Source organism: Phalaenopsis equestris, unplaced genomic scaffold (assembly GCF_001263595.1).
Source record: "Phalaenopsis equestris unplaced genomic scaffold, ASM126359v1 Scaffold000805, whole genome shotgun sequence".
Taxonomy (NCBI): Eukaryota; Viridiplantae; Streptophyta; class Magnoliopsida; order Asparagales; family Orchidaceae; genus Phalaenopsis; species Phalaenopsis equestris.
This window is the reverse complement of record NW_018165245.1, coordinates 110792-137754: the sequence shown is the minus strand read 5'-3', so window position 1 is coordinate 137754 and position 26963 is coordinate 110792. Positions and strand designations below refer to the sequence as shown.

At 33.5% G+C, this 26963-nt stretch overlaps 1 protein-coding gene across 1 annotated transcript in view; it reads left to right on the top strand.

Annotated features, from left to right (window-relative positions):
* Positions 1-17654: 17654 nt before the first annotated feature.
* LOC110031408 (protein Iojap-related, mitochondrial) overlaps positions 17655-26963 on the top strand; it is a 23908-nt gene continuing 14599 nt past the window's right edge. Inside the window, exon 1 of the mRNA XM_020734585.1 lies at positions 17655-18035. Within this exon, the coding sequence (XP_020590244.1) occupies positions 17760-18035 (276 nt within the window). The 5' untranslated portion in view covers positions 17655-17759. The remainder of the gene's footprint in view (positions 18036-26963) is intronic.

The window sequence follows — 26963 nt, the reverse complement described above, 5'->3', positions numbered from 1 at the left end:
ATGACTATCTAGTTTTGACTAGATTGGAACTTCAAGAGGATTGGATGATTCAAAGATCATTCAGAAAAAAGGAAATTAAAGGGTAGTCGAGAGCTTAGTTATGTTAATCATACAACTCTTAATAGTCTTGGTATGTATAAAGATGTTTATTTAGTTGGCATTGCTTCTTCCTCTAGGCTTACTAGAGGTAGGAAAGTTAATGATGAAGTTCAAAACTCTAATTTGGAACATTAGAAGAAAAGCTAAGCCTATTGCCTCTATAAGAATGAAGAATTTAATTCGTACTTATAAGTTACAATTTTTTAGCATTCTTGAGCCTCTTGTTTCTATCAAGAAAAATAATAAATTCTTGGAGAATTTTGGTTCTTTCAAGTCTTTTGCTAATCTTATCAATAAGATTTGGTTCTTATGGAAAGATCTCATAAAGATTGATATTCTTATCAATAATTATCAAATGTTGCATGTTAGAGTGCATATTCATAATGAGCCTTTTTTTCATCTATTATTTATGCTCCTTATACTAATTTAGTGAGATTGGAGCTATAGAATTCGTTCTTATCTATTAATCCTTGTAATGAACCTTGGCTCATGTCGGATGATTTTAATATCATCTCTTCTGCTATGGAGAAGAAAGGTGGCGTGGCACCTAATTTTAATCTCATTGATATTTTTAATCATGCTCTTATGTATGTTGGTCATTTTGATTTGGGCTTTCATTGGAATACTTTTACTTGGCTTAGAGGTTATGTTTTTGAAAGGCTTGAAAGGTTTGTTGCTCATGCTATGTGGACGAATATGGTTGTTCACAATGAGGTTCACCATTTGGCAATTTATTCTTCTGACCATGCTCCCCTTCTTTTAAAAACTAAAAATGCTTTGTCTGATGCTCTTTATCAATTTTGGTTTTTTTTAATTGGTTGCTTGTTCATGATAAATATAAATAATTTCTGCATAACAATTGTAAAGTCGATGTTAATGGCAGTTCTGGGTACAACATGTGGCATTTACAGAAAAATATTGCCAAAGTTCTCAAACATTGGAATTGTAAAATCTTGGGGAAGATTAATAGAGTTGTTGAGGACTTGGAGAAAAGTGTTAAGTATATTGAGAATGATTAAGCTAATAGTTTTGTTGGGTGGGATGATCTTCTTCAAGGTCAACAAGACCTTAATAAAGCCATTACTATGGAGAAATGTTTCCTTCCTCGGCAAGCTACTAAAATTCATTTTTTGGATGGTGATAAGAACTTAGCCTATTACCATGCTTGTGTTAAAAATCGAAGAAGAGTTAATTTGATTTCTAAAATATGTTGCAGTGATGACAATACTCTTTCTAAATTTTCATTCTATTATGGCTGATGATATTACCTACTTCTCTAATATTTTCAAAAGTTATGGTTATTTTCTACCTAAGATTAATTCTACTGTTTATAGTTCTTCCAGTGTTCTTTATAATTCTAGTTGTTAACTTGTGTACCTTGTATTGATGAAATTAAGAATAATCTTGATAGCATGGAGGATGGTAAAGCGGCGGGCCCTGATAGTTTCGCTACTGAATTTTATAAAAATGGTTGGGATGTTATGAATTCTGAGCTTGTGGGGACTATTCAGGATTTTTTCAGAGGTATTGGTTTACCTAAGTGTTTAAAGTCTTCCACTATTGTTTTGATTCCTGAAGTTAATAATGCTACTACTTAGGTGTCTTTCATCCATTTAGTATCAATAATGTGGTGTCGAAGATTATTTCTAAGATTGTGGTTAAGAGGCTTTATCCTTTTCTGCATGATATTATTTTACCTAATCAGTCTGCTTTTATTGAAGATAGGAATATTTGTGATAATGCTCTTACTATTCAAGAGCTTCTCATAAATTTTGATAGAAAAGTTAAAGGGGGTAATGTTCTTTTCAATATGGATATTAAGAAGGGTTTTGACACTATTGGATGGGAATTCATTTTTGATATTCTTCATGCTATTGGCTTTAGTTTTGAATTTTGTAATTTTATTAGTAGAAATCATAACAACAATTTTTATTCCTTACTCATTAATGGGCATAGGTGTGACTAGTTTATGGTTTCAAAGGGTTTTAAACAAGGGTACCCACTTTCTCCTTACCTCTTTATTTTTGTTTTTGAATACTTATCGAGGAGTCTTTATGGTTTGTTTGCTAAATACCCAAGTATGAATTATTTTCATAAGCGTATGATTAGTATATCTCATTTATGTTTTACTGATGAGTTGATTATCTTTATTAATGCTCACAAACATTCTATCAAGAAGGTTTTGGAAGTTATTCAAGATTTTCAGCTTATTTCTGGGCTGGTTTTTAACACCTCTAAATGCTATTTTTATTATTACAAACTTGTTACTGCTACTAAGAAGAATTGGATCATGGATTTTACGAATTGTAAGAAGGCTAATCTTCCTTTGTCTTACCTGGGATTCGCACTTGATAAGGGCTATAAGTGGATTACTAACTGTTTAAGCTTGTTTGATAAAGTTAAGAGCAGAGTTCTCTCTTGAGAGAATAAATTTCTTTCCTTTGGAGGGAGAGTTTCTCTTCTTAAGAGTATTCTTACATCTCTTCCTCTATATTCTTTACAAATTATGAATTTGCCTTTTGGTTTCAGTAAAAGAATGAATTGCTTTTCAATAAATTTCTACGGGAAGGCAATGGTAAAGCTAATATTCATTGGAAAGACTGGATGATGCTTTGTAAACCTTTGGATAAAGTTGTTTTGGGTTTTAGGAGCATATCTGATTTTATTAAGATCAATTATATAAAGTTGTGGTACATATTTCCTAAGAATAGTTCTCTTTAGGCCTCATTGATGCATGTTAAATATTGTTTTAATAAGCATCCTTTAGCTATCTCTCACTATAAAAATGATTCTTACATTTGGAGAGAAATGCTGAAAGTTGCTAAGCATATTGAAAGTCTTCTTTGTTGGGAACTTGACGAAGGAAATTGTTTCTTTTGGTTTGATGACTGGATGGGTAATGGTGCTCTTGAGGACCATTATGGTGGTCCTTTTGATGTTAACATACAGGTTAATGATTTTTGTAGGAAAGTTGCTGGAAGGAGGATATGCTGCTTCAAATGCTTAATATTAATGATGCTAAGTTCATTTCTTCTATTCCTATTACCATTGAGAAGAATGATGTTCCTACTGTTAAAGGAAAGTTGGGTCATTCTTGCTCCAAAAGTTTTGCTATTTCTTTTCAATTTTTTTTGGGGTTGAATCTTAAGCAGATTTGAAACCCTTGGCTAAATCCTTCTATATCCTTCTTCATTTGGTGATTTTTTCATCATATCATTCTGCTTAAACAAAAAGCTATTGTTGTTAGATTTGTGGATGGGGATAGAAATAATAAGTATTATCACAAAAATCATAGTGTCAGTGGAAGGTGGCTTGAGGACTCTATGGAGATCGCTAATGATGTTGTACAGTACTTTCAAAACTTGCTCATATCACCAACATCTCTATGACTCATTGCAAGTTATAGTTCTTTTGAGAAGACAAAATTTATAATATAGGTCTAGATCTTGCTTCCATACCTATTGAGAAGGAAATTTGGCTTGCACTCAATTTCATAGACTCAGGTAAGGTGGCTGGTTTTGATGGCTTCTCAGCTAATTTTGACAAAAAGGCTTGATCTCAGATAAAGCAATTTGTCATTGCTGCTATACAAAGCTTTTTTCAGGGTTTGGAAAAATTTTATAATGTTACTTAAAGTTAAAGGACTAATCAGGACCTTTTTCATAGTTTTTTAAACTAAAATTTAATTATTATTATTATTTTAAATTAATTTTGATGAGAAAATAAATAGAGAAATACATTTTAAATTTTAAAATCAATTTTTAATGTTCCTTAATCCCTTTGACTTCACCGAACTCACCATCTTACTTTCATATTTTTTTACTTATATTTTACATGTTATAATTATTTTATCAAAACAGAAGTGAATCCTATAGAAAAATAGGGCTTTTAGGGCTAGACATGTTTTTTAACCTTAGAAGAATCATGGAACATCCCTCACCACATGGGTAATGGGTCCTAAAAATTTCATAACATGGTGATGCATATTTAATTTTTTTATGATTTAAACAAAATTAAAAGTGTTAATTAATTAAGGATTAAATAATAAACAAATATTTTAATTTTTTTATCAATTAGATTGTACTCTGTTCACTGAACATAAGAGTATTTTTCGTTTTTTTTGTGATTTTTCTATATCAGGATATAATTTTTTGAAGTTATTTTTAATTTTTTTAATTTAATTAATTCGAAAAATCCCGATTTATCTACTTAACCTTACGACATCCAACTCATCCTTGACATCTTCAAAAAATCAGACGTCGTCTCACGATTTTTTGTGCTTTCCAAGTGGACTGCCCCGTCATCCCGTGATCCGGGGTCTTTAACCGAACCGATGTGCCATTTGAACCAATCCACGCCATCCATTTTAAATACATGGAAATGAATGACATTTGTTCATCGTCTCCAATGAATCATACCTCGTGAACCATCCAAACTCAGAGCTAAGATCTCCCTTATTACTTAAACAAATTAAGTGCGGTTTATTCCTATAGCTTCTTTAAAGTGAGACAAACACATCTTTATGGACAGGTGGACATGGATTGATCATTTTCTTCACAAAAGACCAAAACTGAGACAAAATTAGGGATTTTGAGCTTATACTTTTGCCTAAGGGTGAGGCCTCGATTGGGTTGGTTGAGAAGCTTCGCCTTAACACCATGAACCTCCAAGTCTTAGTTTTCTCTGTGGTCGGGTTTAGGTATGACCTAGACCAAATGGTGGATCGAGTTTCGTCTAGCATAAGGTTAGAGGTCCCGGGAGATGGGGTTTTTGATTGTGGGAGTGATTTTGTAGTATGTGGAAGCTTTTAAAAGGCTCAATTTGAAGTTTTATGGAATTTAATGAGATGGACAAAAAAGCCATAGATTTCAGTTAAAAAATTAAGGTTTTGAGGTGGGGGAGAGTAGCTAAAAATAATTGGGATGAGCTTTGTATGAGTGTAGTCGTTGTTTGCGGTGTATTTACATATATACATACGACTCAATTCTTATGTATTTACATATCTAACACCTAAATTTTAATTTTTACATAAATGTCATTTTACATATGCATTAAAAGGTTCATTTCATACTTTAAAATTAACAAAGTGGTATTATAGATGTGATATGAATGATTTGGGGGTAGAAGTGTAAGAAATAAAATTTCGGTGTTAGTTATATAAATATATAAGAATTGGGTGGTATGTATATAAATGTCCCAAAAGAAAACATATAATTGACGTCATCCATAAATGAAGAAATCTTGGATTAAGTATTTTTTTCCCCAATAAGACCAAAAATATTATACAGGATTCAAAATGTGACTTCACTTTGAGAGACTACGCTGATGGCTACAGCTTCTTAAGAATATGTTTATAAATGATGAGAATTACAAATATTTGAAATAAACAACTTCCCATTATAAATATTTTTAGAAAAAAAAAAAAGGTTTTTAATCATCAATCATCTAAAACATTAAATAAAATATTTTTAAAACCCAAACTTTAAATGTTACATTTTAAACACCTTTTTCGTTAGAACCACTCTCCTTTACGAGAAATTATTCCATACGTGCAACGCATGGAAGCCTGCATGTGGTAGCCAATTAGAAAATGTCACGTGGAAACCGGCCCCACTATTATTATTTAGGTTTAAAACTCTATTATATTACGCCCGACCGGACCCGAATCCCGCCCAAGCAAAAAAAAACGCACTTTTGTCATTTTCGCTTCCCTCCAATTGGAAAAAATGGCGTATTTTGTCTCCTTTAGGTATAGGGATTCAGGATATTCTCATTTCATTTCCTTTCTAGGATTCATTCGTATTCGGTGGACCTGGTTCGATGGAAGTATTTCTTGATGAGAAAATTTTGCTGGAATCTCAAAATGTTTGTGAGAAACATGACAATGAGCTAGAATCTCAAAATATTTTCGAGAATCATGAGAATGAACTACGTTTAGATACGATAGAAGGAATTCGGTAGTTAGGTTATACTTGTTTGACTGCAGATTTAGGTTTTAAGGAATATTTGTTTTGTTAATGAAGTTTGCTCGGTTTTTATATGACGTGTAACTCTAAGTTTCAGTTAGAGGTGGGACGTGGTGTTATTTAGGTAATATCACGGTGATATACTGGTTGTTTTTGGAGTTTTTTTTCCATTTCTGATTGTTCTTCATAGTTTTAGTGGGTTAAATAATCGTCATAATGAAGTGTTGTTCTCGTCGCTATGATGGGGTAAATGGGTAGCTATTATCGTCGTCATAATGGTGTCAAAGTGTTACAGTATCATTTGCTTGTAACATTACTATCATGAGGATTTGGTGTTATTTTGGTAGTATCATAGTGTTATTAAGATAATATTGGATCTATTGACTTGGTTTGTTTTGGTGTATTATGTTGACGTTTAATAGTGTTATGCTTGTGTTATTGTGGTGTTATGCGTGTGTTTTTTCCTGTAACATCTCCTATATGGTGGGGTGGTAATGTGGTGTTATTTTGGTATTCTCATGGTGTTATTCTAGTGTTATTTGATCTAATTAGACGTTTTATTGAAATCTTATATTGGCATTCTAATTGTGTTATCAGGGCTTTATTATGGCTTTATCACGATGTTATGTGTTTATTATAGGCTTTTAATGATGATGCTAGTAACATTTCTTAATGAGATTTGATTGGCCTGTTATATTGGAATTGCAATGATGTTATTTGGGTTATATTATGGCATTATGATGGTGTGATTGATGCATTGTAGCCTTATATCAAATTCCTTTTGGGATGCTATTGCTGATGTTTAAATTTGCATCTAAAGCAGAGATGTTGCTTCATACAGTTGTTCACAATGAGAAGTAAGCCTATGAACAGTATTGTGTATATGCACACCATATTGGATTTATTGTGCGAGAGGAACACAGTGTTTTCTGGCCGAATTCAAAGAAGCTTAAGATAAAGGACTTTGTTTTGGTAAGGCTGGTTTCAAGAAAGAGTTGAAGGACACTATCACGGTGAGGTTTAAAAGAGCGAACACAAGGAATGGTTGTCCAGCCTTATGTTTTATCATGGTGTTATGTGTCTGTTATAAGCTTTTAACGATGATGCTAGTAACATTTCTTAACGGGATTTGATTGGCCTATTATATTGGCATTGCAATGGTGTTATTTAATTTATATTATGATATTATGATGATGTGATTGATGTATTGTAGCATTGTATCAATTTCCTCTTGGGGTGTTAATGCTGATGTTTAAATTTGCAGTCACCTGAGGCAGAGAAATTGCTTCATGCAGTTGCCTACAATGAGAAGGAAGCTTATGAACAGTACTATGTATATGCACACCATATTAGATTTACTGTGCGAAAGGAACACAGTGATTTCTAGCCGAATTCGAAGAAGCTTAAGACAAAGGACTTTGTTTATGGTAAGGTTGGTTTCAAGAAAGAGTTGAATGACACTATCAAGGTGAGGTTCAAAAGAGCGAACACAAGGACTGGTTATCCAGCCATGATCTGATATTTTATTTATTTTGAAGGAAACTGATTGTTTAAGAAATACATAGAAATTCACAACCATCCGTTGGTGGAGGACGGTGACAAGCATCTATTGCGTTCGAGCAGAAAGATGGGTGACATCAGTGCTGATATCCTCAGATCAATGACAAAATCAGGGATTAGAACCAGTGATGCATTCAGGTTCCTCGCTACTGAGGTCGGAGGAGTGGAGAATCTTGATTGCACAAAGAGGGATGCATATATTTCATACAAAGAGAGAGAAGAGTTCAAATTGAACTAGGAGATGCTAATTCTCTCTTACAATTGTTCACTACGGGGCAAACAGAGGATCCAAAATTTACGTGGGACTTCCAAATTGATGAGTCGAGTTGTTTGGTGAATTTTTTATGGTGTGATGGAATGTCCAATATTGATTATGACTGCTTTGGGGATGTTAATACAAGTTATAGACTGAATAAATACATTTTATGTTGTGATCCGATTGTCGGTGTGAATCACCACTGACATAATGTTCTCTTTAGTGTTGGTTTTTTGTCAGATCAAATGAATGAATCATTCAAGTGGTTATTCAAAAACTTTATCCGTATAATGGATAACGAACATCCAATAACAATATTCACTGACCAGGATCAAGTAATGTCTAAAACCATTGAAGAGTATCTTCCGCACACCAGACATAGATTATGTCAATGGAATATTTACAAGAAATTATCTTCAAGTTTCCATTGTGGCATGGGTAGCAAGAGATTCAATGATCTTTTTTATAAATGCTTGAGCAGATGTCACTTAGAAGAGGATTTTGAAGAAACTTGGGGTGAAACGATTGAAAAGGAAACTTACAAGAGAATGTTTGGTTGGATGAATTGTATAATATCAGGCACAAGTGGTCAACCGCTTTCAATAAGGAAATTATTGGAATGGGGATCCTATCAACGCAAAGAAGTGAGTCCACTAATAAGATTCGTCATGGTGTATCCAAGGCAACAAACACTCTCATTGAATGTTTTTTGGGTCTTGAAAATGTCATGAAATCTTGAAGAATAAATGATAAGGATGAAAATTTTAAATGTCAGCAGTCTGTAATTTTTCCCACTGTAAAAATTAGTCCCGTATTGAGATAGGTTGCTCTACTTTACAAAAGGAAGTTATATTCAATGTTTGAAGCACAGTTTCTACATGGTTTGTGTGGGCTGGCTGTGGAGTGCTCCGCTAATATGGATTAAGAATTTTATATTCGAACTCTCGATAATAAGGACAGAGACAAAGCTTGGATTGTTAAATTGGAAAAAGGTAATTACGATATTACCTGTAGTTGTAAATAATTTGAAATGATGGGCTTATTATGTGCTCACATTCTAAGGGGGTTTCTTCAACACAAAAATGTAACCAAAAGCCCTGATAAATATATATTACTTCGGTGGTCTATTAATGCTAAAAAATGACATTAATAACAGTTATTACTATGCAGATCTTAAGGGGTCATAAATGTTGCCAAATACTGCAAGTGGACTTATCTATCTCAATCACATTCATAAATTTGCATATCCGATCAGCACTAGAACGTGAGGTCATGAACTTGCCGAGAACCTTGTGTTACATACATTTAATAAACTAACAATCGATGTCGAAGTCATACTGAGTGGATGAGAACCTTAAGAAAATTCAAAATCAAAAAAAGAAGAAGACACAAAGTAAATAGTAAAATGTGAATGATCCCACGAAGATGCGCCCAAAAGGAATATCTAATGCAAGGTTAAAAGGCTACTGGGAAAAAAATAAGAGAATCAAAAGTAAATGTTACCTATAACTTTAAGTGCTACTTTAGTTCATTAAATCATTACTCGCTAACATGTAATATTGTATACAGGAAAGGAGAAAGATAATGGTTCAAGTCATGATAGCGTTTGACAATGTGAGCCAAATATTTTTTTCAATGGCGGATCACTTTAGCCAGGTTGAGATCTCGATGTTGCTGAAATTTTTGTTTTGTGATTTCCATTATTTTGAAGTATACTTCTTTCCTGACATTTAGTCATTACTACTATCAATGAACAGGAATTTTCTGAAACACAACACACAAAGAAATCAAAGAAATATCAAAGAAATATACTAGCTTATTAATGGATACATATGATAATATATAGAACGTGTTGCCATAATACGGGTTTATCATTATATGTAATGTTTAAACTGTAATAGACTATTTATTCAGGAGTTATTGTTGTCGCAGTTTTGGTGTTTAAAATGTAACAGACTTTTGTATTATTGTCATTTTATTCAGGATTTATTATGGGTTTATTATTGTGTAGATCCATTGTAATATTATTGTTTTATTATTGTCACGTAAAAATACTGAAGTACAATCGCTGCGGATAAAACCTTAATAAAATTTCTGCCGCTCCACCAGGTTTGATTGGAATCTATTGCGGCATATTCCAATAAAACCAGCACTCGTGGTACAATAATATATTGGAATACAACCCAAACATGACCGTAAAAATACTGAAGTACAACCGCTGCGGATAAAATCTTGATAAATTTTCTGTTGCCTAGCCTAGTTTGATTAGAGTCTATGGCGGCAAATTCCAATAAAACCAGCGCTCGTGGTACAATAATATATTACAATACAACCCAAACATGACTGTAAAAATACCGAAGTACAACCACTGTAGATAATACCTTGATAAAATTTCTTCCGCTCCGCCTGGTTTGATTGTAATCTCTGGCTGCATATTGCAATAAAACCAGCGCTCGTAGAATATTATATAAGAATACAACCCAAACACGACCGTTAAAATATTGAAGTACAACCGCTTCGGATAAAACCTTGATAAAATTTCTCCCGCTCCGCCTGGTTTGATTGAAATCTCTAACGGCATATTCCAATAAAACCAGCGCTCGTGGAATAATAATATATTAGAATAGAACCCAAACACGACCATAAAAATACCAAAGTACAACCGTTGTGGATAAAACCTTGATAAAATTTCTGCCGCTCTACCTAGTTTGATTGGAATCTCTGGCGGCATATTCAAATAAAATCAGCCTCCGTGGAACACTATATAAGAATACAACCTAAACACGACTGTAAAAATACTGAAGTACTATCATATATTCTTAAAAAACCGCGGTTGTTGACCAATATATTATAATAAAACTACAATACTGCTGAGAAACAACCACAGTATAACATCCCTTCCAGTAAATCAAATAATTCAAGAACTCGATGTTGTCAAAATCTGTGTATATTTCTTCAAAAAATAAAACTGTAATATTATTTTGAAATAAAATCTGTGTATATTTCTTATTGTCTTGCTTTACTTGTATGCTGTTATTATAGTTTTATTCAGAATTTATAGCGGGTTTATAATAAAAATCCGGTTGTTGAACAATATAACCTTCTAATAAAACCTTGGACTTATTTACTTCCGTTGGTTTGATTGGAATATTTGGCAGCATATTCTGATAAGACCGCGGTCATTGAACAATACATTAGAATACAACGAGAATATTGCAGAGATAAAACCACAATACAACATCTATCCCATTAAATCAAATACTTCATAAATGCCACCATAATAAAACAGAGATAGAACCACTTGAAATATTCTAACAAAACGTGACTCTAAATAGAATACAACCAAACTAGGAGGAGATTAATGTTTCATTCGCAATACAACCACTAACACAACAGTTAATATTAATGTTTTATTGGCAATCTATCTAATATAATAAAGATAACACATCAGTTCAATCTTATTTAACAGAGGAGAACTCGCTGCAAAGTTCATATGCTAACTCTGCCTGAAATCTTGGCATTTCTTCCTGCCAGTGTAACTCTTTACTCTAATCAACTAGGTTCACCTGAATAAGTTTTTCAATGTACTTATAGACAAACATGCCGCAGTCAATGTTGTTAGTTTGAGTTGGTACCAAAACATAGTCTAGCATTTGCTGCAAAAATTGATATATATAAAGGTTGATGGCACACTTGTTATTTCCTGAGAAAATCAGAATGGAATTGATATATTATGTGGCATAAACTTACAATGCGTTCGCATACTGTCTTATGCATTTTGTTGGGTAATGAATCATATAGTGTCCATTTCTTATCTTTCAAGTCAATTATCAATAATACCCGATGTTGGTTTTCCACAATGGGAAATAAGATGATCTCAGCATTTTTCACCACTTCCTTGGTGATGTGGCAAAAAAACCTTAAGTTTTCACCACATTACATTTTTCGATAACCTTGCATGAATTGACACACTTTTAATATTTTCATTGACTATAAAAAAAATCTTACGACGTCCATTATTTTATTTATATACATAGTATAAAGATGAGACGTATAGGTATCGCCGGAACGAGGTTGGACTATCAGTCCTCCTCCTATGAAGAATGTAAGATAATGCATCCATCTGATTGTTGCCAATCCATCCATTGAACAGTACGTCATCCATCATACCACAATTTATGAATATGTCTTTAAGTTTGACAATAAAGTCGTTCCTGAAGGGTACGCATAATATCTTTATCAGTTCACTTTAATAAACTTGTAATGTAATGATATGTTAAAGATTTACTCACTTTACAGGGTATTGTGATAAGCACTGATCAGTTACTATTTGCATTTCCTCAGATATCAGTGCTTGCCCAGGAAAATCAATGTGCGGCTCCGTCATTGAGGACTACAAATAAACAAAGCTATTGAAATATCTAATGTACTAAACAACATGTAAGAAAGTATTACAAATTAGGTTAGAAATACTGTTGATTCAGGTACGTCCACTGGAGCTGGTAACCGTGCATGTATTGGAGGTATAAATACCATTATCTGCAAGGCTATTTGAGTTGTTGGTGACAAAATATTTATATTGGACTATTGTGAGGTTGATGACTTATCAACTATTGGCTATTCTATGGTGGCAGCAATATCAAGTAGTTGTTTTACAATATCAAAAATTTGTACATTTATTTTTTCTAGCGATGCAGTATTCTCTTCATCAGTCATTAGATCATCAAGCTGAGGTTGTTCATCAGCATCCTTTGTTGTTTTTCTTCGTTTATATTCAAAAAGAGTGAAAGTGGAGCTCACAACATTTTTCTTACGACTGCATCGGTCCTTAACCCTATGTAATAAGCTGGAAATCAACTGTGTGACTTGGGTGGGCATTCCAACAGTTGCGAATTCTTCCTGTAAACCCCTTTCTTCAGTAGTGCCTTGTTCGACAGAAGATGTTTAATAGGGGGAGGGAGGGAAGGAGGCTGGGCATATTGCTCCTCAACATGCGGGATTCCAACAGGAGGATAGGGGGATGGACAGATTCCTCATAAGCATGTGGGATTCCAACAGGAGGGAAGGGGGGCTGGGAAGATTCCTCATCAGCATGTGGGATAACAAGAGGAGGGGAGGGGGGCTGGGCATGTTCCTCATCAGCATGTGGGATTACAACAGGAGTGGAGGGGGGATGGGCATATTCTTCCTCTAGTACTCTGCCTGATCAACTCCGTTTTTTCATTTTTATCAATTTTATTCTGCAATATAAACATTTGGTCTTGCTGAGCCAAAACTCCAACAGTTATTGTATTAAGAGTCCCTTGGAACTCCTTGAACCATTTCTCCTATCCTTTGATCATATCAATTATTAATTCAAGGTTCTTATTCATTACATTGTGAATTGGTTCAGGGGCAGTCTCCCCTGAGACCAATGACCCCATATCAAATGATACAGGAGGTTATGCTCTAACTTTAGGCTGATGGTTTTGAAAATGTATATTTGGCGCTGGACTGGGTAGTCCCTCATCTATATTGGCCAGCAAATTGAGTTCCTCCTCTTTCAGATCCAAAAATTTATCATTGACCTACAATTTGTTTCAGGATAAAAATACCTTAATCACTAGTACAGAAATAAATTATTAAACAACAGTGAAAATGACTGACCTGTTCAGTGGTTAGCTTTTTAAACGCTACATCTATCTGTGAGGAGTTCAAGATAACAGTTGTTGGCCATCTCAATATTCTGGGTCTGGCCTCAGCATCAGTAGGAATTACCACAGATGTATGCTAAAAAAACCAGAATTGCATAAAAGCATAAAAGATAATTAATAAACAATAACAATATTCAACTTATACTATATACTGACCATAAACAAATAAAGAAAACCATTAATGTATCCAATAGGCTGGTTCCACAATAATTTGATGGACACTGCATTAATTTGCTCTATAAAGAAATCACAAAGCGCAACCGACCAATTAAATGAGGCAATATTCTGAATGTTCTTCCCAAAGTTGTTAAGTCCTTCAGGTACACTAAAATTACTGGAGGAAAAAATAAATTTGATAACAAAAATTTTATAAACAATTTAGCAAAAGGGGTAGAAGGCCCTCCTCTTGCGAATTCCAATAGATTGTTCTTTGTTTGTTGGGCATCCACACTACAAATTGGAAATTTACTCCACTTTGACACTACATCTCTATTTGACATGCCAATTAGGAGGGCAATTTCATCGGGCAACAGTCTTAGCTCTTTCCCACCAATTTTGAAAACCATTTTATCATGTTACCAACATTGCAAAAATTGTAGTGTTAAGACATTCTCTTGAGGATAAGGAGGGAGCTCCAAGAACTGCTCAACATTCATTGCTCTAATCTCATTTCTCGTGTCCTCAGATATTGAATGCTTGACCTTATCCATCACATCTCTCACTACAGATGGTCGACATCTACAACTCATTAATCTTGGGTTCACAAACCTACAAAAATAATATAATGCAACAAATAACAAGTGTTATAACCTTAAATTTCAATGTCATTATTAAGGTGTTATTCATGTATGATTGTATTATTATGGTATTATTACGGTATTATTATGGTTATATTTTGGTTATATTATTCACGTAGTACTATGGTATTATCACGGTTATATTACGGTATTATAAATTTTATATTTTGATGGTATTATTCTTGTATTATTATGATATTATTACGGTATCATTACAGTTATATTTCGGTTATATTATGGTATTAACTGTTTAACTAGTATTATAGAATTATTACGGTTTTATTTTGCCTTTATTATTCATATTAATCAGGTTTTTTATAGAACTGCATTTTAATTAAAAGAACTGCATTTTATTTAAAAGAACTTCATTTTATCACTGTAATAATAACTATTACCTGGAGGAACAATAAAATATTACCTGGAGGAACTCTCTTCAATAACCTTCTTCTTATGGTCATCGGTTTTTTTCTTCTTCTATTCATTGGACTCCATTCTCGATGGCTCATTATCGGTTTCCATTCTTAATGGCTCTTTGGCTTCCACTGTCATAGGGTTTTCTTGAGTTTCCATCTCAGAAGGCTTGGCTTCCATCTTCATAAGCTGAACTGTAGCGGTGAAGTGGCGAATTTACTTCGACCGGCGAACGGAGTCTCAAAACCCTAAACAGACGATGAATGACAAAAGAGGTGGTGCACCTGTCGGATTTCCTCCGAAGTTTTTTTTCGATAAGCATTTCGTATTCTATTTCTGACCAATTTATTCGGAGCGCTCGGGCGGGAGTAAAGTCGGGTCCTACATGATAAAAGCATTTTTAAATTTCAAGGAACACTCGAATGTTACCATAATACAACTATACTAATACTTGACTTAATAAATACATAATAATGCAATAATAAAACCACAATAAAACCACAGTGCACAACAAAAATACAGCGGAGCTAAGAACATCAATGCCACCACAATAAGACCCAAATAATACCATAATACAACCATACTAATACATCACCGCGATGTTAATAAACAGAAATATTAATAACACTCTAATCACTTTGCAATAAAACAATAATACTACATAACGAAACATAGAGCAATAAGACTCGAATAATTCACTAATAATACCACAAAATTACAGACGGTCGAATAAACATAATGAAACATAGAACAGTAATCACTGTTTCATACATTTATGACAGTCGAATAAACATCAATAATATGCGGGAAAGGGGAGGTCGGTTCATTGGTTTGTAGATTCAGCTCCAACTCTGTTGGTCAAATTTGTGGGCAATGAGATTAGAGTTATTTAACGACTCATTGAGGGCATGGTTAGAATCAGTGAAGAAGTAGAAAATTGCAACATCTGTAATATTCATTTTATTAGAAGGGAGAGTTCCTTGATTGCTCGAAGGCAATGAGATTGAGTTATTTAGTGATTCAGATAATCTTGAAAGATAAGTAGTCGAAAAATTATTCACATCAATGATCAAAGGTTGATTAAGAGGAAGTTTATGCTATTCGCACATCTAAAGTTGATGGAGTTATATAATATGATGGCAATGCCGATGATGTGATTTGTATTGGTAATTCAGGGTAATGAGTTTGCTAAATTGTGGAAACAGACTAAAATGTTATTGTAAGTTATGATGTTCTGGACTTCTTAAGTCTCATGTGACTAGTGTTCCAACAGGTTCACCTGACAGAACACCACATGAGACTTAAGAAGTCCAGAACATCATAACTTACAATTACATTTTATTATATTTCCATAATTTAGCAAACCCATTACGACTTACTTGATACAAATCACATCTTCGCCATTGACACCAGATTTTATAACTACCTCAACTTTAGATGTGCGAACTACCTGAAACTTCCTCTTAATCAACCTTTGATCATTGATGTGAATGATTTTTCGACTGCTTATCTTTCAAGGTTAGCTGAATCACTAAATAACTCCATCTCATTTCTTCCTAGCAATCAAGGAACACTCCCTTCCACTAAAATGAATATTACACATATTGCAATTTTTCGCTTCTTCATGATTCTAACAAAGACCTCAATGAGTCGTTAAATAACTCTGATCTCATTGCCCATAAATTTGTATCAAATAATTTAAAAAACCAATCTTGGATTGTTCATCCTTGTTACTCCTTTCCTGCATGCAATGATTTAAGTTATAGAAATGCAATGCTCTAAAGAGAAATAAATTTTCATAATATTTTCAATAAATTTTCATAATACGAACACTATAGTAAAACAAGTGCGTCTACTAAAACAACAATAACAATAAAATCATAATCACACAACAATAAAACCACAAAAACACAATGATAAAATTGTCTTCAATAGTACAATGACACAACAATAAAACCATAATAATACCACAATAGACCCACAATAACACCAATATCCCTCATTAACAAAAAAAAACATGAGAATACTGCCAAGATATACCGCGATAACACTTAAAACGATTATCCCAGACTAAATTCCAGCATAACATAAACAGTTACAACGACAACAACTTCGAATATCTTGAAAATCACTAAAGTAACACTCGATAAATCAGAGAAACAACTGGTTAGACACAAGTAATGAGACAAATGCCAGAAGTATCCCTTCGATAAACAACTAAAGTAACTATTAAATCAACTTATTAAACATCCGATAAACTCAGACAAATGCCACAACTATCCATTAAATCAAAAAATAAAACTCGCACAAACCATTGAACCCTAAAACCACAACAATGTCTTCAAGATAAAAAAAAAACATTCTTAGCGAAACTAAACTCACTTGGATCTGGAAGTCGTTGTTGTTGTCTTCGTCGAAAACATTCTGAGCGAAGCTAAACTCACTTGGATTTGGAAGTCGTTGTCGTTGTCCTCAACGAGAGAACAATCCATTTCAGCAGCTCCAAACCCTAAAGTGCGAAAATAAAGTGGGGGAAGTCTTTATGCTTTTCATTTTTCAAAAAAAGTAGGGTCGGGTCTGCCGCAGGAGTTAAAAATAAGGAATTTACATATTTTACGTTAGTGGGGCCAGATTCCTGTGGCATTTTCTAATTGGCTACCGCATACAGATTTCCATGCATTGCACATATAGAATAATTTTTCCTCCTTTACATATTATTTTAGGCTTTTGAGTGAATCTCTGAGTGGTTAAAATATTATATTTAAAATTTTGAGGGGTTGAAATATAATATTTAAAATTTAAGTGATTAAAATATTTTATTAAATAGTTTAGATTATTCTTAAAGTAAAAATTAAAAAAAAAAAGAAAAATCGAAGAGAATTGTGATGATGAAGTTCTTCGACAAGTTCGCACAGATAGGCGAGCGCTGGATTAGGCTTTCGTCATAGGTTTACTTCATATTTTGCTGCCGTTCTCGATGCTCGGAACATTTCGGCGCTTTTTTCCTGCAGGGCTCTGCAATCGTCGCGAATTTTTATGGAATCGGCTAGGGTTTTTATCTACAGCATCGACCCGGAATAAACGGGGATCACTGGAGCTGGAAGAGGTGCAAAAGGTCCTCAGGGACGTCAAGGCGGACGATGTGAGGGTGATACACGTGGGCGACCAATGTAACTGCACTGACCACATAGTCATCGCCACCGGCAGGTCCACCTGGCACGTCAAGAACATCGCTCAGGCCCTTCTCTACAAGGCAGGTTTGTCTTCCGCATTTCTTAAATTGTTCATCCTTGGAGGCTGGGTCTTAGCATTGCTTGCAGGATAAATAAAACCATTGATTTGCTTATTGATTGATGTGGTCAGCATGCGCTCAGGCTGTTTCGTTTTTCTCCAGTCTTAGTTGTGCTTATCTAAGTTGGTCCAATGTGCATATAAATCATGGAAGAATGATTAAGGATGGGACTAAAAGGGGTAAACTAGAGGTGGATATTGAATTTGAATAATGGAGAATGCATGTACTATGAAAAAAGCTTTGTGTTGTGTGTATATTTTGGTTCATTGCGTTTCAGTCTGTAATGATTATTAAACTGCCATGTTTTCGTTAAATGATTTTACATAAGGCCATAGGTTTCCCACCTATCCCCTTGGGTGCATAATGCGTATACCTGCAGCGCAAGTGTTGTTGTTTTGCATTACGTGGCTTCATGCACAAGCTGCCACCCTGAATAAAGCTTTATCTTCTCTAATCATCATCATTAGCTTTGTCCCTATTATGTCGATTTAATTTGATGAATCCTTGTCCTTATATTTATATTCGGCATGATTTGCGTTATCTACAGCTAATTCAAGTTTATTTAACAATCAATGACGAATTTGTTTAGTCTAAAGGCCTTCGTTTGAGTAGAACTAAAACTGAATACATGGAATGTAATTTTAGTAATAGAAGCTCTAGTGGTAGAGTTGCAATTGTGGGTGATCAAATCATTAAAAGGTGTAAACATTTTACTCAGGTCTATTGTTCAAAGTGATGGTGATATAGATGGAGATCTTATTAGTAGAAATCAAGTTGGATAGAATGCTTCGGGCCTATTGTGTAAAAGAAAAGTACCACTTAGAGTGAAAGGAAAATTTCATATGATGATGGTGAGACCTGCAATGCTCTATGCCGCGGAATGTTGGCCTTTAAAAGGGAAGCATAAAACAAAGCTAAGTGTTGCTGAGATGAGAATGCTTAGGTGTATGAGTGCCGTAACTCTTAGAGATAAAATGCAAAATGAATATATTCTTGATAGGGTTGGTGTAGCTCTATTGGCGGACAAGATTAGAGAGTGTTCTTAGATGATTTGGTCACATTAAATGTCGGCCATTTGATAATTCGATTAGGAGAGTAGATATTTTAGATTTGACTCATGTTAAGAATGACAACATATTGCATAAAAAATGATCTTAATATATTATAATTAAATAAAAATTTGACACTCAATAGGACACAATGGAGTGAAAGGATTCATGTAGCCGACTCTACATAGTGGGATAAAGGCTTCTTCTTGTTGTTATTGTAATGACCAAGTTTTTCTTGGTCTACAATGCTCCATATGCATTTCACTAATTCTATCCTTTCTTATATTCACATCTTCTATCCTCTAATATGCATACTCAAACAACTCAACAGTTTTTTTTTACAAAATTTCCGTAGATGATACACCATAATATTCCTAATTCGATCATTTCCTCTCTATGTATAGTTATTTCCTTGATTCCAAATCTATTTAATTTGTGATTAATCTCCTCTATCTAGGAGAGTTATCGTTTGCACATCCTTATCACACTCATATTATCAAACATACTCAAGCTATTAAGCTGTGGTTTTTAACCTATGATAGATTAGTTTTTTGCTATATGATTAATTGGATGATTAATTTTCCTTACAAATGCATATATTTTAGGAATCACCTCAACTCACCCACTTTGTTAACCAAAAAGGGAATATAAACTCGATGTATTTAGGAATGGTATAGTGAATGAAGGTCAAGATACCAATTGATTATGATTAACACTCAAAATCTTGTTAAGTAAGTGCATCTCTTTGGGAGATCTTTCTCTTTTATGAGCATTTTTTTGCATATTTGTTCATATGAAAGAACTATTTGTCTTCTTAGCCTTCTATAAGTAGTCTTCCCCTTAATTTTTTTCCCATTTTTTTAAATTTTTAGTACATATGTAGTAATGTAACCTTCTAAGACTTTTTTATTTGTGTGAAGGCCACTTTATTTGTCTTTTTCATGAAACAATCTTTTATCGGACTAGACATGTGATTCTTATCCCATTAGCTTTGGTTGTTCTACATTTTAAAGGCAACAAAAGATAATTTGAAATTTCATATGCAGCACCTAAAATGTTATGAATTAATTCCCTTAAGATCTTAGAATGTTGATTGCATAAAAACTATGAATTTACATATAACATTTTAAAGTAAAAGCATGTTATATAATAAATTATAGTCCCAATCTCGTTGATAAAAAGTTTTCATCAATGAGCCGTAGTCCTAACATTTTAGACGTTGGATTAAGATGAGCTACAATTCCGAATAACTAGAAAGGACCAAGAAACACAATAAATAAAAGTTCTCAAAGATAAAAAATTGTTGAATAAACAATCCTATAATCTTTGACATATGTTTCATCATATTTGCTTATTCGACCATTTCCAAGGGCATCAATTTTTTGCTAGGATTTTTTAGATGTATTTTATCCATGGAAGGGAACTAATTTAATATATATATATATATATATATATATCTGTGTGTGTGTATGTATATATTATTTCATATTAATTTTTAATTTTGTATTAGCATAGATGCTTTGATAAATATTATTTCAAATTTTTCATATATATATTTTTTATATATAAGGGCATCTAATTAATAAGGCTTTATTTTAGACTCCAACTAACTCAGTTGGCTTAAAATAGCAAAAAATAACGCAACACAAGAATTTTGTTTCTTAGTGATGATTATAGATCCTTTGATCTACATCAATTTGCCTTCTCACTAGAAGCTTAAATTTGGAACTACATTGATAACTATAAAAATTTTAGAGTTCAAAAAGAACTAAATGCAGTAAAAAAAATACAAATTAAGCAACCATAAAATGTTTAGATCAAGGATGAAACCCACCAAAAAAAGTTGCATAAAATTGCAAATATTGATTTAGAGCTTGAACAAATATTATTTTGTACAATATTTGACAAAGTAGAAGTGAGTTTTTCTATTTAAGAGTTACATGTAAAATCTACAATGTCCTAGAAATTTCAATGAATATTATCTTCACATCTTATATTTCGAAGATGATACACTTTGGAAGTACATGATATGTAACCTTAACTTGCTAGTTAAACACAACCTAGGAGATAAGGCCAAGTGAAACTATTTTGTATTAGAAAGTTGCATATGAATTATACATGTGCAAATCTACAATCATGAGATATATGAAATAAATTTATATTTAATGAATGAAAGGGTTAGCAATCTATCAATAAAAGCTAAAAAACTTATTAATGAGAAGGAAAGCATTACCACAACTAAAAGAAACTACACAAAACCTAATAAATCAATCTTAATTAATTGAACTGCCTTTGATTGATACTTAAGCTTAAAGACTATCCACTTATGGTAAATCAACTCTCATAATGATGATCTATCAAACAACTTGTTATGATATGCTAGAGGAAATTAATGAGTTACCTAACAATTTAATTCTTAATTTCTATTTATTAAAAGATAAATGACAGGACAATGTTCATAATGTGATTAATGATTGCGGCATGATTTACAATGTTATATTACCATAACAAGTGTAACTGATGCATCAAATTAGACAAATCTTATATTCATGAATTATCAAATATGGCAGCAGTTCAGTAGTATTATTGTTTAGTATAGTCCATAACCAATCATGTACAGATAAAATGTCACCACATTCAAATGATGAATTATCCATGAACATTCATAGCATATTTTTTTATACATCAGAAAATGCTCTTCATTGAGATTCTGATTAGTAATATTTGTTAGAAATTATATTAGGAAATAATTTATTCTTATTTGCTAGAAATTATCTTAGAAAATAATTTATTCATATTAGAAATTGTGAGGATTAAATTTATTTCCTATACAATTTTATTTTTTTTATATTTTAATTTTATTTTCTTGGATTGGATTTATTCCTTTCCTATTCTAGGCTTTCCTATTTTATGTTGTTTCATTTATCTTCAAATAATTAATATAAATTAATTAATTGTAGATATTAGGTGATATATCTTTCTTTTCATATTATTTCTATTTTATTTTCTTTTTTGTTCTAGGATTTATGTAAGGGTTATTTATATCCTCTTTCACATTAATGAAATTCTGCTCCGCTTTATTCCACATTATTCTGAAGTTCAACATGGTATCAAAGCGTAATTTCGTATACTAACAACTGTTCCTTCCAGATTTGTCAGACTCCCTGTCATCCTCTGTGCGGGAAGGGAGGGACACTTGTTTTGATATTTAAAACAATAATTTTTTCTTGAGTAGCCGTCTCCTCTGACTGTTTTTCCGAGCTGCTAGCCTGCTCTGCATCCGATCAGCCCTTCCGGGTTTCCATCACAGTCGCTGGCCTTCCCTGCAAGCACAGTCTGCCTGTTTTCTGCAGGTCCTTCCCACTCATTTCTTACCCCAGTTTGCTGCAGGAGTCCTGCTTCCCAAATTTTTTGCAGGTCCTCAGTGCTGTTTTATTTGGCGCCTGTACCCCGCAGCAGTCTGGCTTCCTAGTTTCCTGCAGTCCGACTTCCCTGATTTCTTGCAGTGATCAGTTTCTGAAGGTTGCTGGTTGAGGAAAGAAAGAGGGGGTTTAAGAGGAGGATCTGTGAGGGTTTTGTTATGGCTTCTAATCTGCTCTTTTGAACTTGTTCCCCTTAATGGCTTCTTCTCTGCTTTCAAGTTTTTCGTGTGGTTCGCTTGTTGAAAGTAGTAGAAATTTTCTGCAACGATTATGGATATGTTACCCGATGCCATTATCCAACAAATCCTATCACATAAGTAATGCTCGAGATGTTGTTGCCTGCCTCTATGTCTCCAAGAGGTGGAAGGACTGTGTCCCTTACAACCCATCACTATACTTCCCTCGCAATGCCTTTCATTCAATCTCTGATGCAGATTCCACAATCTCTCAAATAAATTCCATTGTCGAGTGTACTGCATTGGTGCAACACATAATTTGGAAGCTCTCAAGCTTTGGGATGTATCCTTAACTAAGTCTACAAGTTGGGGAGTTTTTAAGAGGCTCAAGACATTGGAAATAATTGGAGCATCACTTTGTGATGGTGCATTGAATGATGCTATTAAGGCTTGTCCTAATATGACTGATTTGGTTTTGCTTGCTTGCGATGGAGTTACAGCAAGTTTCATAGAATTGGAGTGGTTGGAGAGATGTAGGCTGGATTTCTTGGCTCCAGGGAACTGTTCACCGTCTGTGAACTCTTTGAGACTTCAGGTGCTTGAATTCCAAGGTTCTAGTTGGGTCCATGTTCACAAAATACATAAATTAAGGAGTTTCTGCATTTCTAAGGATACAGATTTGATGTCTGGGGTTAATACAAGTTAATACTTTTTTTTTTTTTTGCTTTTTTCAGCAAGCCATATCCTGTAGCTTTTTCTTTTGGTTGTCTATTTCCCTGCAAACTCCACTACAACATTATCTGAAAGAGCTTTTCGCCTACCTACAGGCACTACAAAAACTGCAACCATTGACAACCGCAGTGAACTGGAAGTCAGCCTTTCCTGCAGGTTGTTTACTTTCTTACAAACTCCTCTACAACATTACCTGTAGGAACTTTCTGTCTACTTACAGACACTGCAGGAACTGCAGTAAAAAACTACAGTTGTCTACTGTCCAGCGAACTCCCTTGCTGCATTACCTGTAAGAGCTTTCCGCTTACCTACACATTCTGTAGGAATTGCAATCAATGACAACCGTAGTTGTCTAATTCTTTGCAAATTCCTTTGTAGCATTATCTGTAGGAGCCTTCCCCTTACCTACTGACACTGCAGGAACTGTAGTCAAAGACAACCACACTACGAGAAAACTTCAAGTATTACCTTATATATATTTTTTCTCGCCCATTGTTTGTTATTTTCAAATCCAAGTTAAACATGCTTTTTCAACCATTGTTTAACTTGAGAAGGAGTGTTAGAAATTATATTAGGAAATAATTTATTCTTATTATAAATTATGAGGATTAAATTTATTTCCTAATATAATTTTATTTCATTTTCGATTTTAGTTTTATTTCCTTGGATTGGATTTAGTTTCTTTCCTAATTTAGGCTTTTCTATTTTATGTTTCATTTATCTCTAAATAATTAATATAAATTGATTGATTGGAGATATGAAGTGATACATTTTTCCTTTCATATTATTTCCTTTTTATTGTCTTTCATATTTTAGGATTCATGTAAGTGTTATTTATACTCCCTTTCATATCAATGAAATTTTACTTTATTCCACATTTTTTTGAATTTCAATAATATTAATAAAAATATTGTATGATTAATAAATCACTAATGAATATAATCTTAAAACTTTATTAATAAAAACCAAGCTTCATTTTTTATTTTATTTTTTGCTTTATTTTTTTAATTTTTTGAGAAAACTTAAAAATATCTAAATAAATCTTAAGGATTAAATAATTTTACTTTGACAAGAAAGAATGAAATCATGAGAAAACATAAATATGAACTTGATGCTAAAGGAGGAAAGTTAAAGGCTGAGTGCCATTACTTTTGACAATTGCACATGAGCAGAGGAGAGATGGGAAAAGTTGGATGCTATGATTTTTAGCAAGAATTGGGTCATAAGTGAGAGTAGAACTAATGATTTGGGCAAATGTGGAGATTCACTGACTTGAGCAATCTTAGAGACAGGCAAAGGATAATGGTGGAATGGCTCATGCGAGCAAACATTGAGTGGTTGTGAGGTTTAGAGAGCAGTTGATATGTAGAGATAGGTATGCTAGGGTTGCAAAGGAATGATACACTTATGCATCGGGTGAATGAAGGATTGTGACTTATGATGCAAATAAAGAAGTGACTAAAATGGTATGCACAACTAGATATCTTGTTTTAGAAGTTAGTTCATATTCGGGGTTTCGATCTACTATTCATGGTAGATGTCATAGGTTTCTTATATGCTGTGAGAATAGATTTATTTGTCATAATTCATTGGTTACCTTTGCAAGGGTCTCAGTTGCTTTTTCCAAGCTTACTTGAAGAATATCAAATGTTCAATTTATTGGAGCCAAGATTTTTGTAACTGGGCTTATTGATGCAGAACCATTTAGCTCATTCTATTCCCATTATACACTACAAATTTGAGGATTTTGGTACTAAAACAAAAGTTAGCTAGGAGTTTCATTCTTTATTTATGTTCTTTGTTGTATTTATAGATGGTTACAAGATTTTCTACAGTGGCCTCTGCACCTTTTTTTCTGATTTGGGCATCGTTTCTTTAATAGTTTGTTGCATCCTTAAATATTAATGAATTGGATTCATGGAAGAATTTTTGCTACTGGAATTAGAGGGATAAATTAAAATAAGTTAATTTGAGTAGACTTTTTCATATGATAATAATTTCTTATGTATGGCCTTTTGTAGGCTATAAATATAACTCTCGAGGCACATAAAATTTAGTGAACAATGAGTTTTTAAAGAAAATTGCTGTTTTTCTCTATTGTTGTTTGTGCTAGATGTCTGTTCTTAGATTATTGCATAGGTATGCATCACTATTTCTGTGGGTGACTCTTTGTATCAACATGAGGCTTGGTTCTTCCTATAGGTGATTTCTATGCTTACTGTTTTTTTTTATTTCTAAAATGGTTTTGTGTGCATGATTCGAATTTTGTTAGGTATGTTATGTGCCAGATTTTCTTTTGAGATATGAACTTGACTATTTCTTTTTTTTATGTTCATGTACTATTTTCTCTTGTTGAATTTATGATTTTGACGAGTACTGAATTATTGCTTTGAATAAGTTAATCTTGTCTGCTTTTTTTTTTTGGTTAAAAGTGACCCTTTTTTGGTTAAAATTAGTTGTTGGTAACTTACAACTTGTGGTCTTTTGTATTTTCATAGTGTACCTCATCCTTTGCTACATTAGTGAACTCCAAACCCTTGTTTTTACTACCACACTTCTGAAATATTGATGCTGATCCATTAGAGGAAATCAACCTGTAGACCTGTCGGTCAACTTTTTCGTTTCGATTAGATTGATTTAGATTTATTTGAAAAATATGATATATGAAAATAATTTTTGAGATTTAATTTAAATATAAAAGATATATAGTTTGGGTTTTGAAAGTAGTGTGTTTTAGTTTTTGAAAAATGAGACCAAATGGATCTCATTCGTCCAATAGTTTGCATAATCGTGTCTGATACCGCGAATACTACACCCTCCCGAAAGATAAGTGTAGACCTCGGCGATAGACCCAATCCAGCAAACTAAGAGATTTGTGACATCCGTTTAGTCTGCGAACCTTTTATATATGACCGACAAATTCCCCTATTTAACACAAAGATTAAATAGGGTTTATTTTATCTGGGTTCCAAGTTCCCTATAGAGGCAAGCCCCTATAGTTAATTACATCCCAAATGACGGGAGTCACTTGAGAAAACTCTCGATAATGATCAATGGTTCTAGTCTTCAAGAATTCAAGGTTCAGGTTTTCAAGGTAGGACGTAGAAGGGCAAATGGGAGTGGCTCAAACATGAACAGTTATTTCAGGAGTCCAAAGGAAAGAAAAGGTAGGGGATGTCACAGATCCTGAGGAGAACCCTCAGTGACTTCCCAAACTATCCTAATGTGTGGCTGCATTTTTAGAGATGATGTTATTTAAATGTTCAATCCTGCCAATTTTATTATTTGGGACTTACATTTGCATAATATCCGATTATGCAAATCGCCCACAGAGAAATGAGGGTGTGCATCGTACCGTACGATAACCTCGGAGCCTAAATCGAGTTAGGACTCATGTCGCACAGCCTGGTTGTGCAGGGGCCTAAAAGAGGGTGAGGATTTACGTCGCTCTAGGCGAGCTACCTCGAAGTCCTATGGGTTGTTATTATACTAGGAAGAGATAATGCTGAA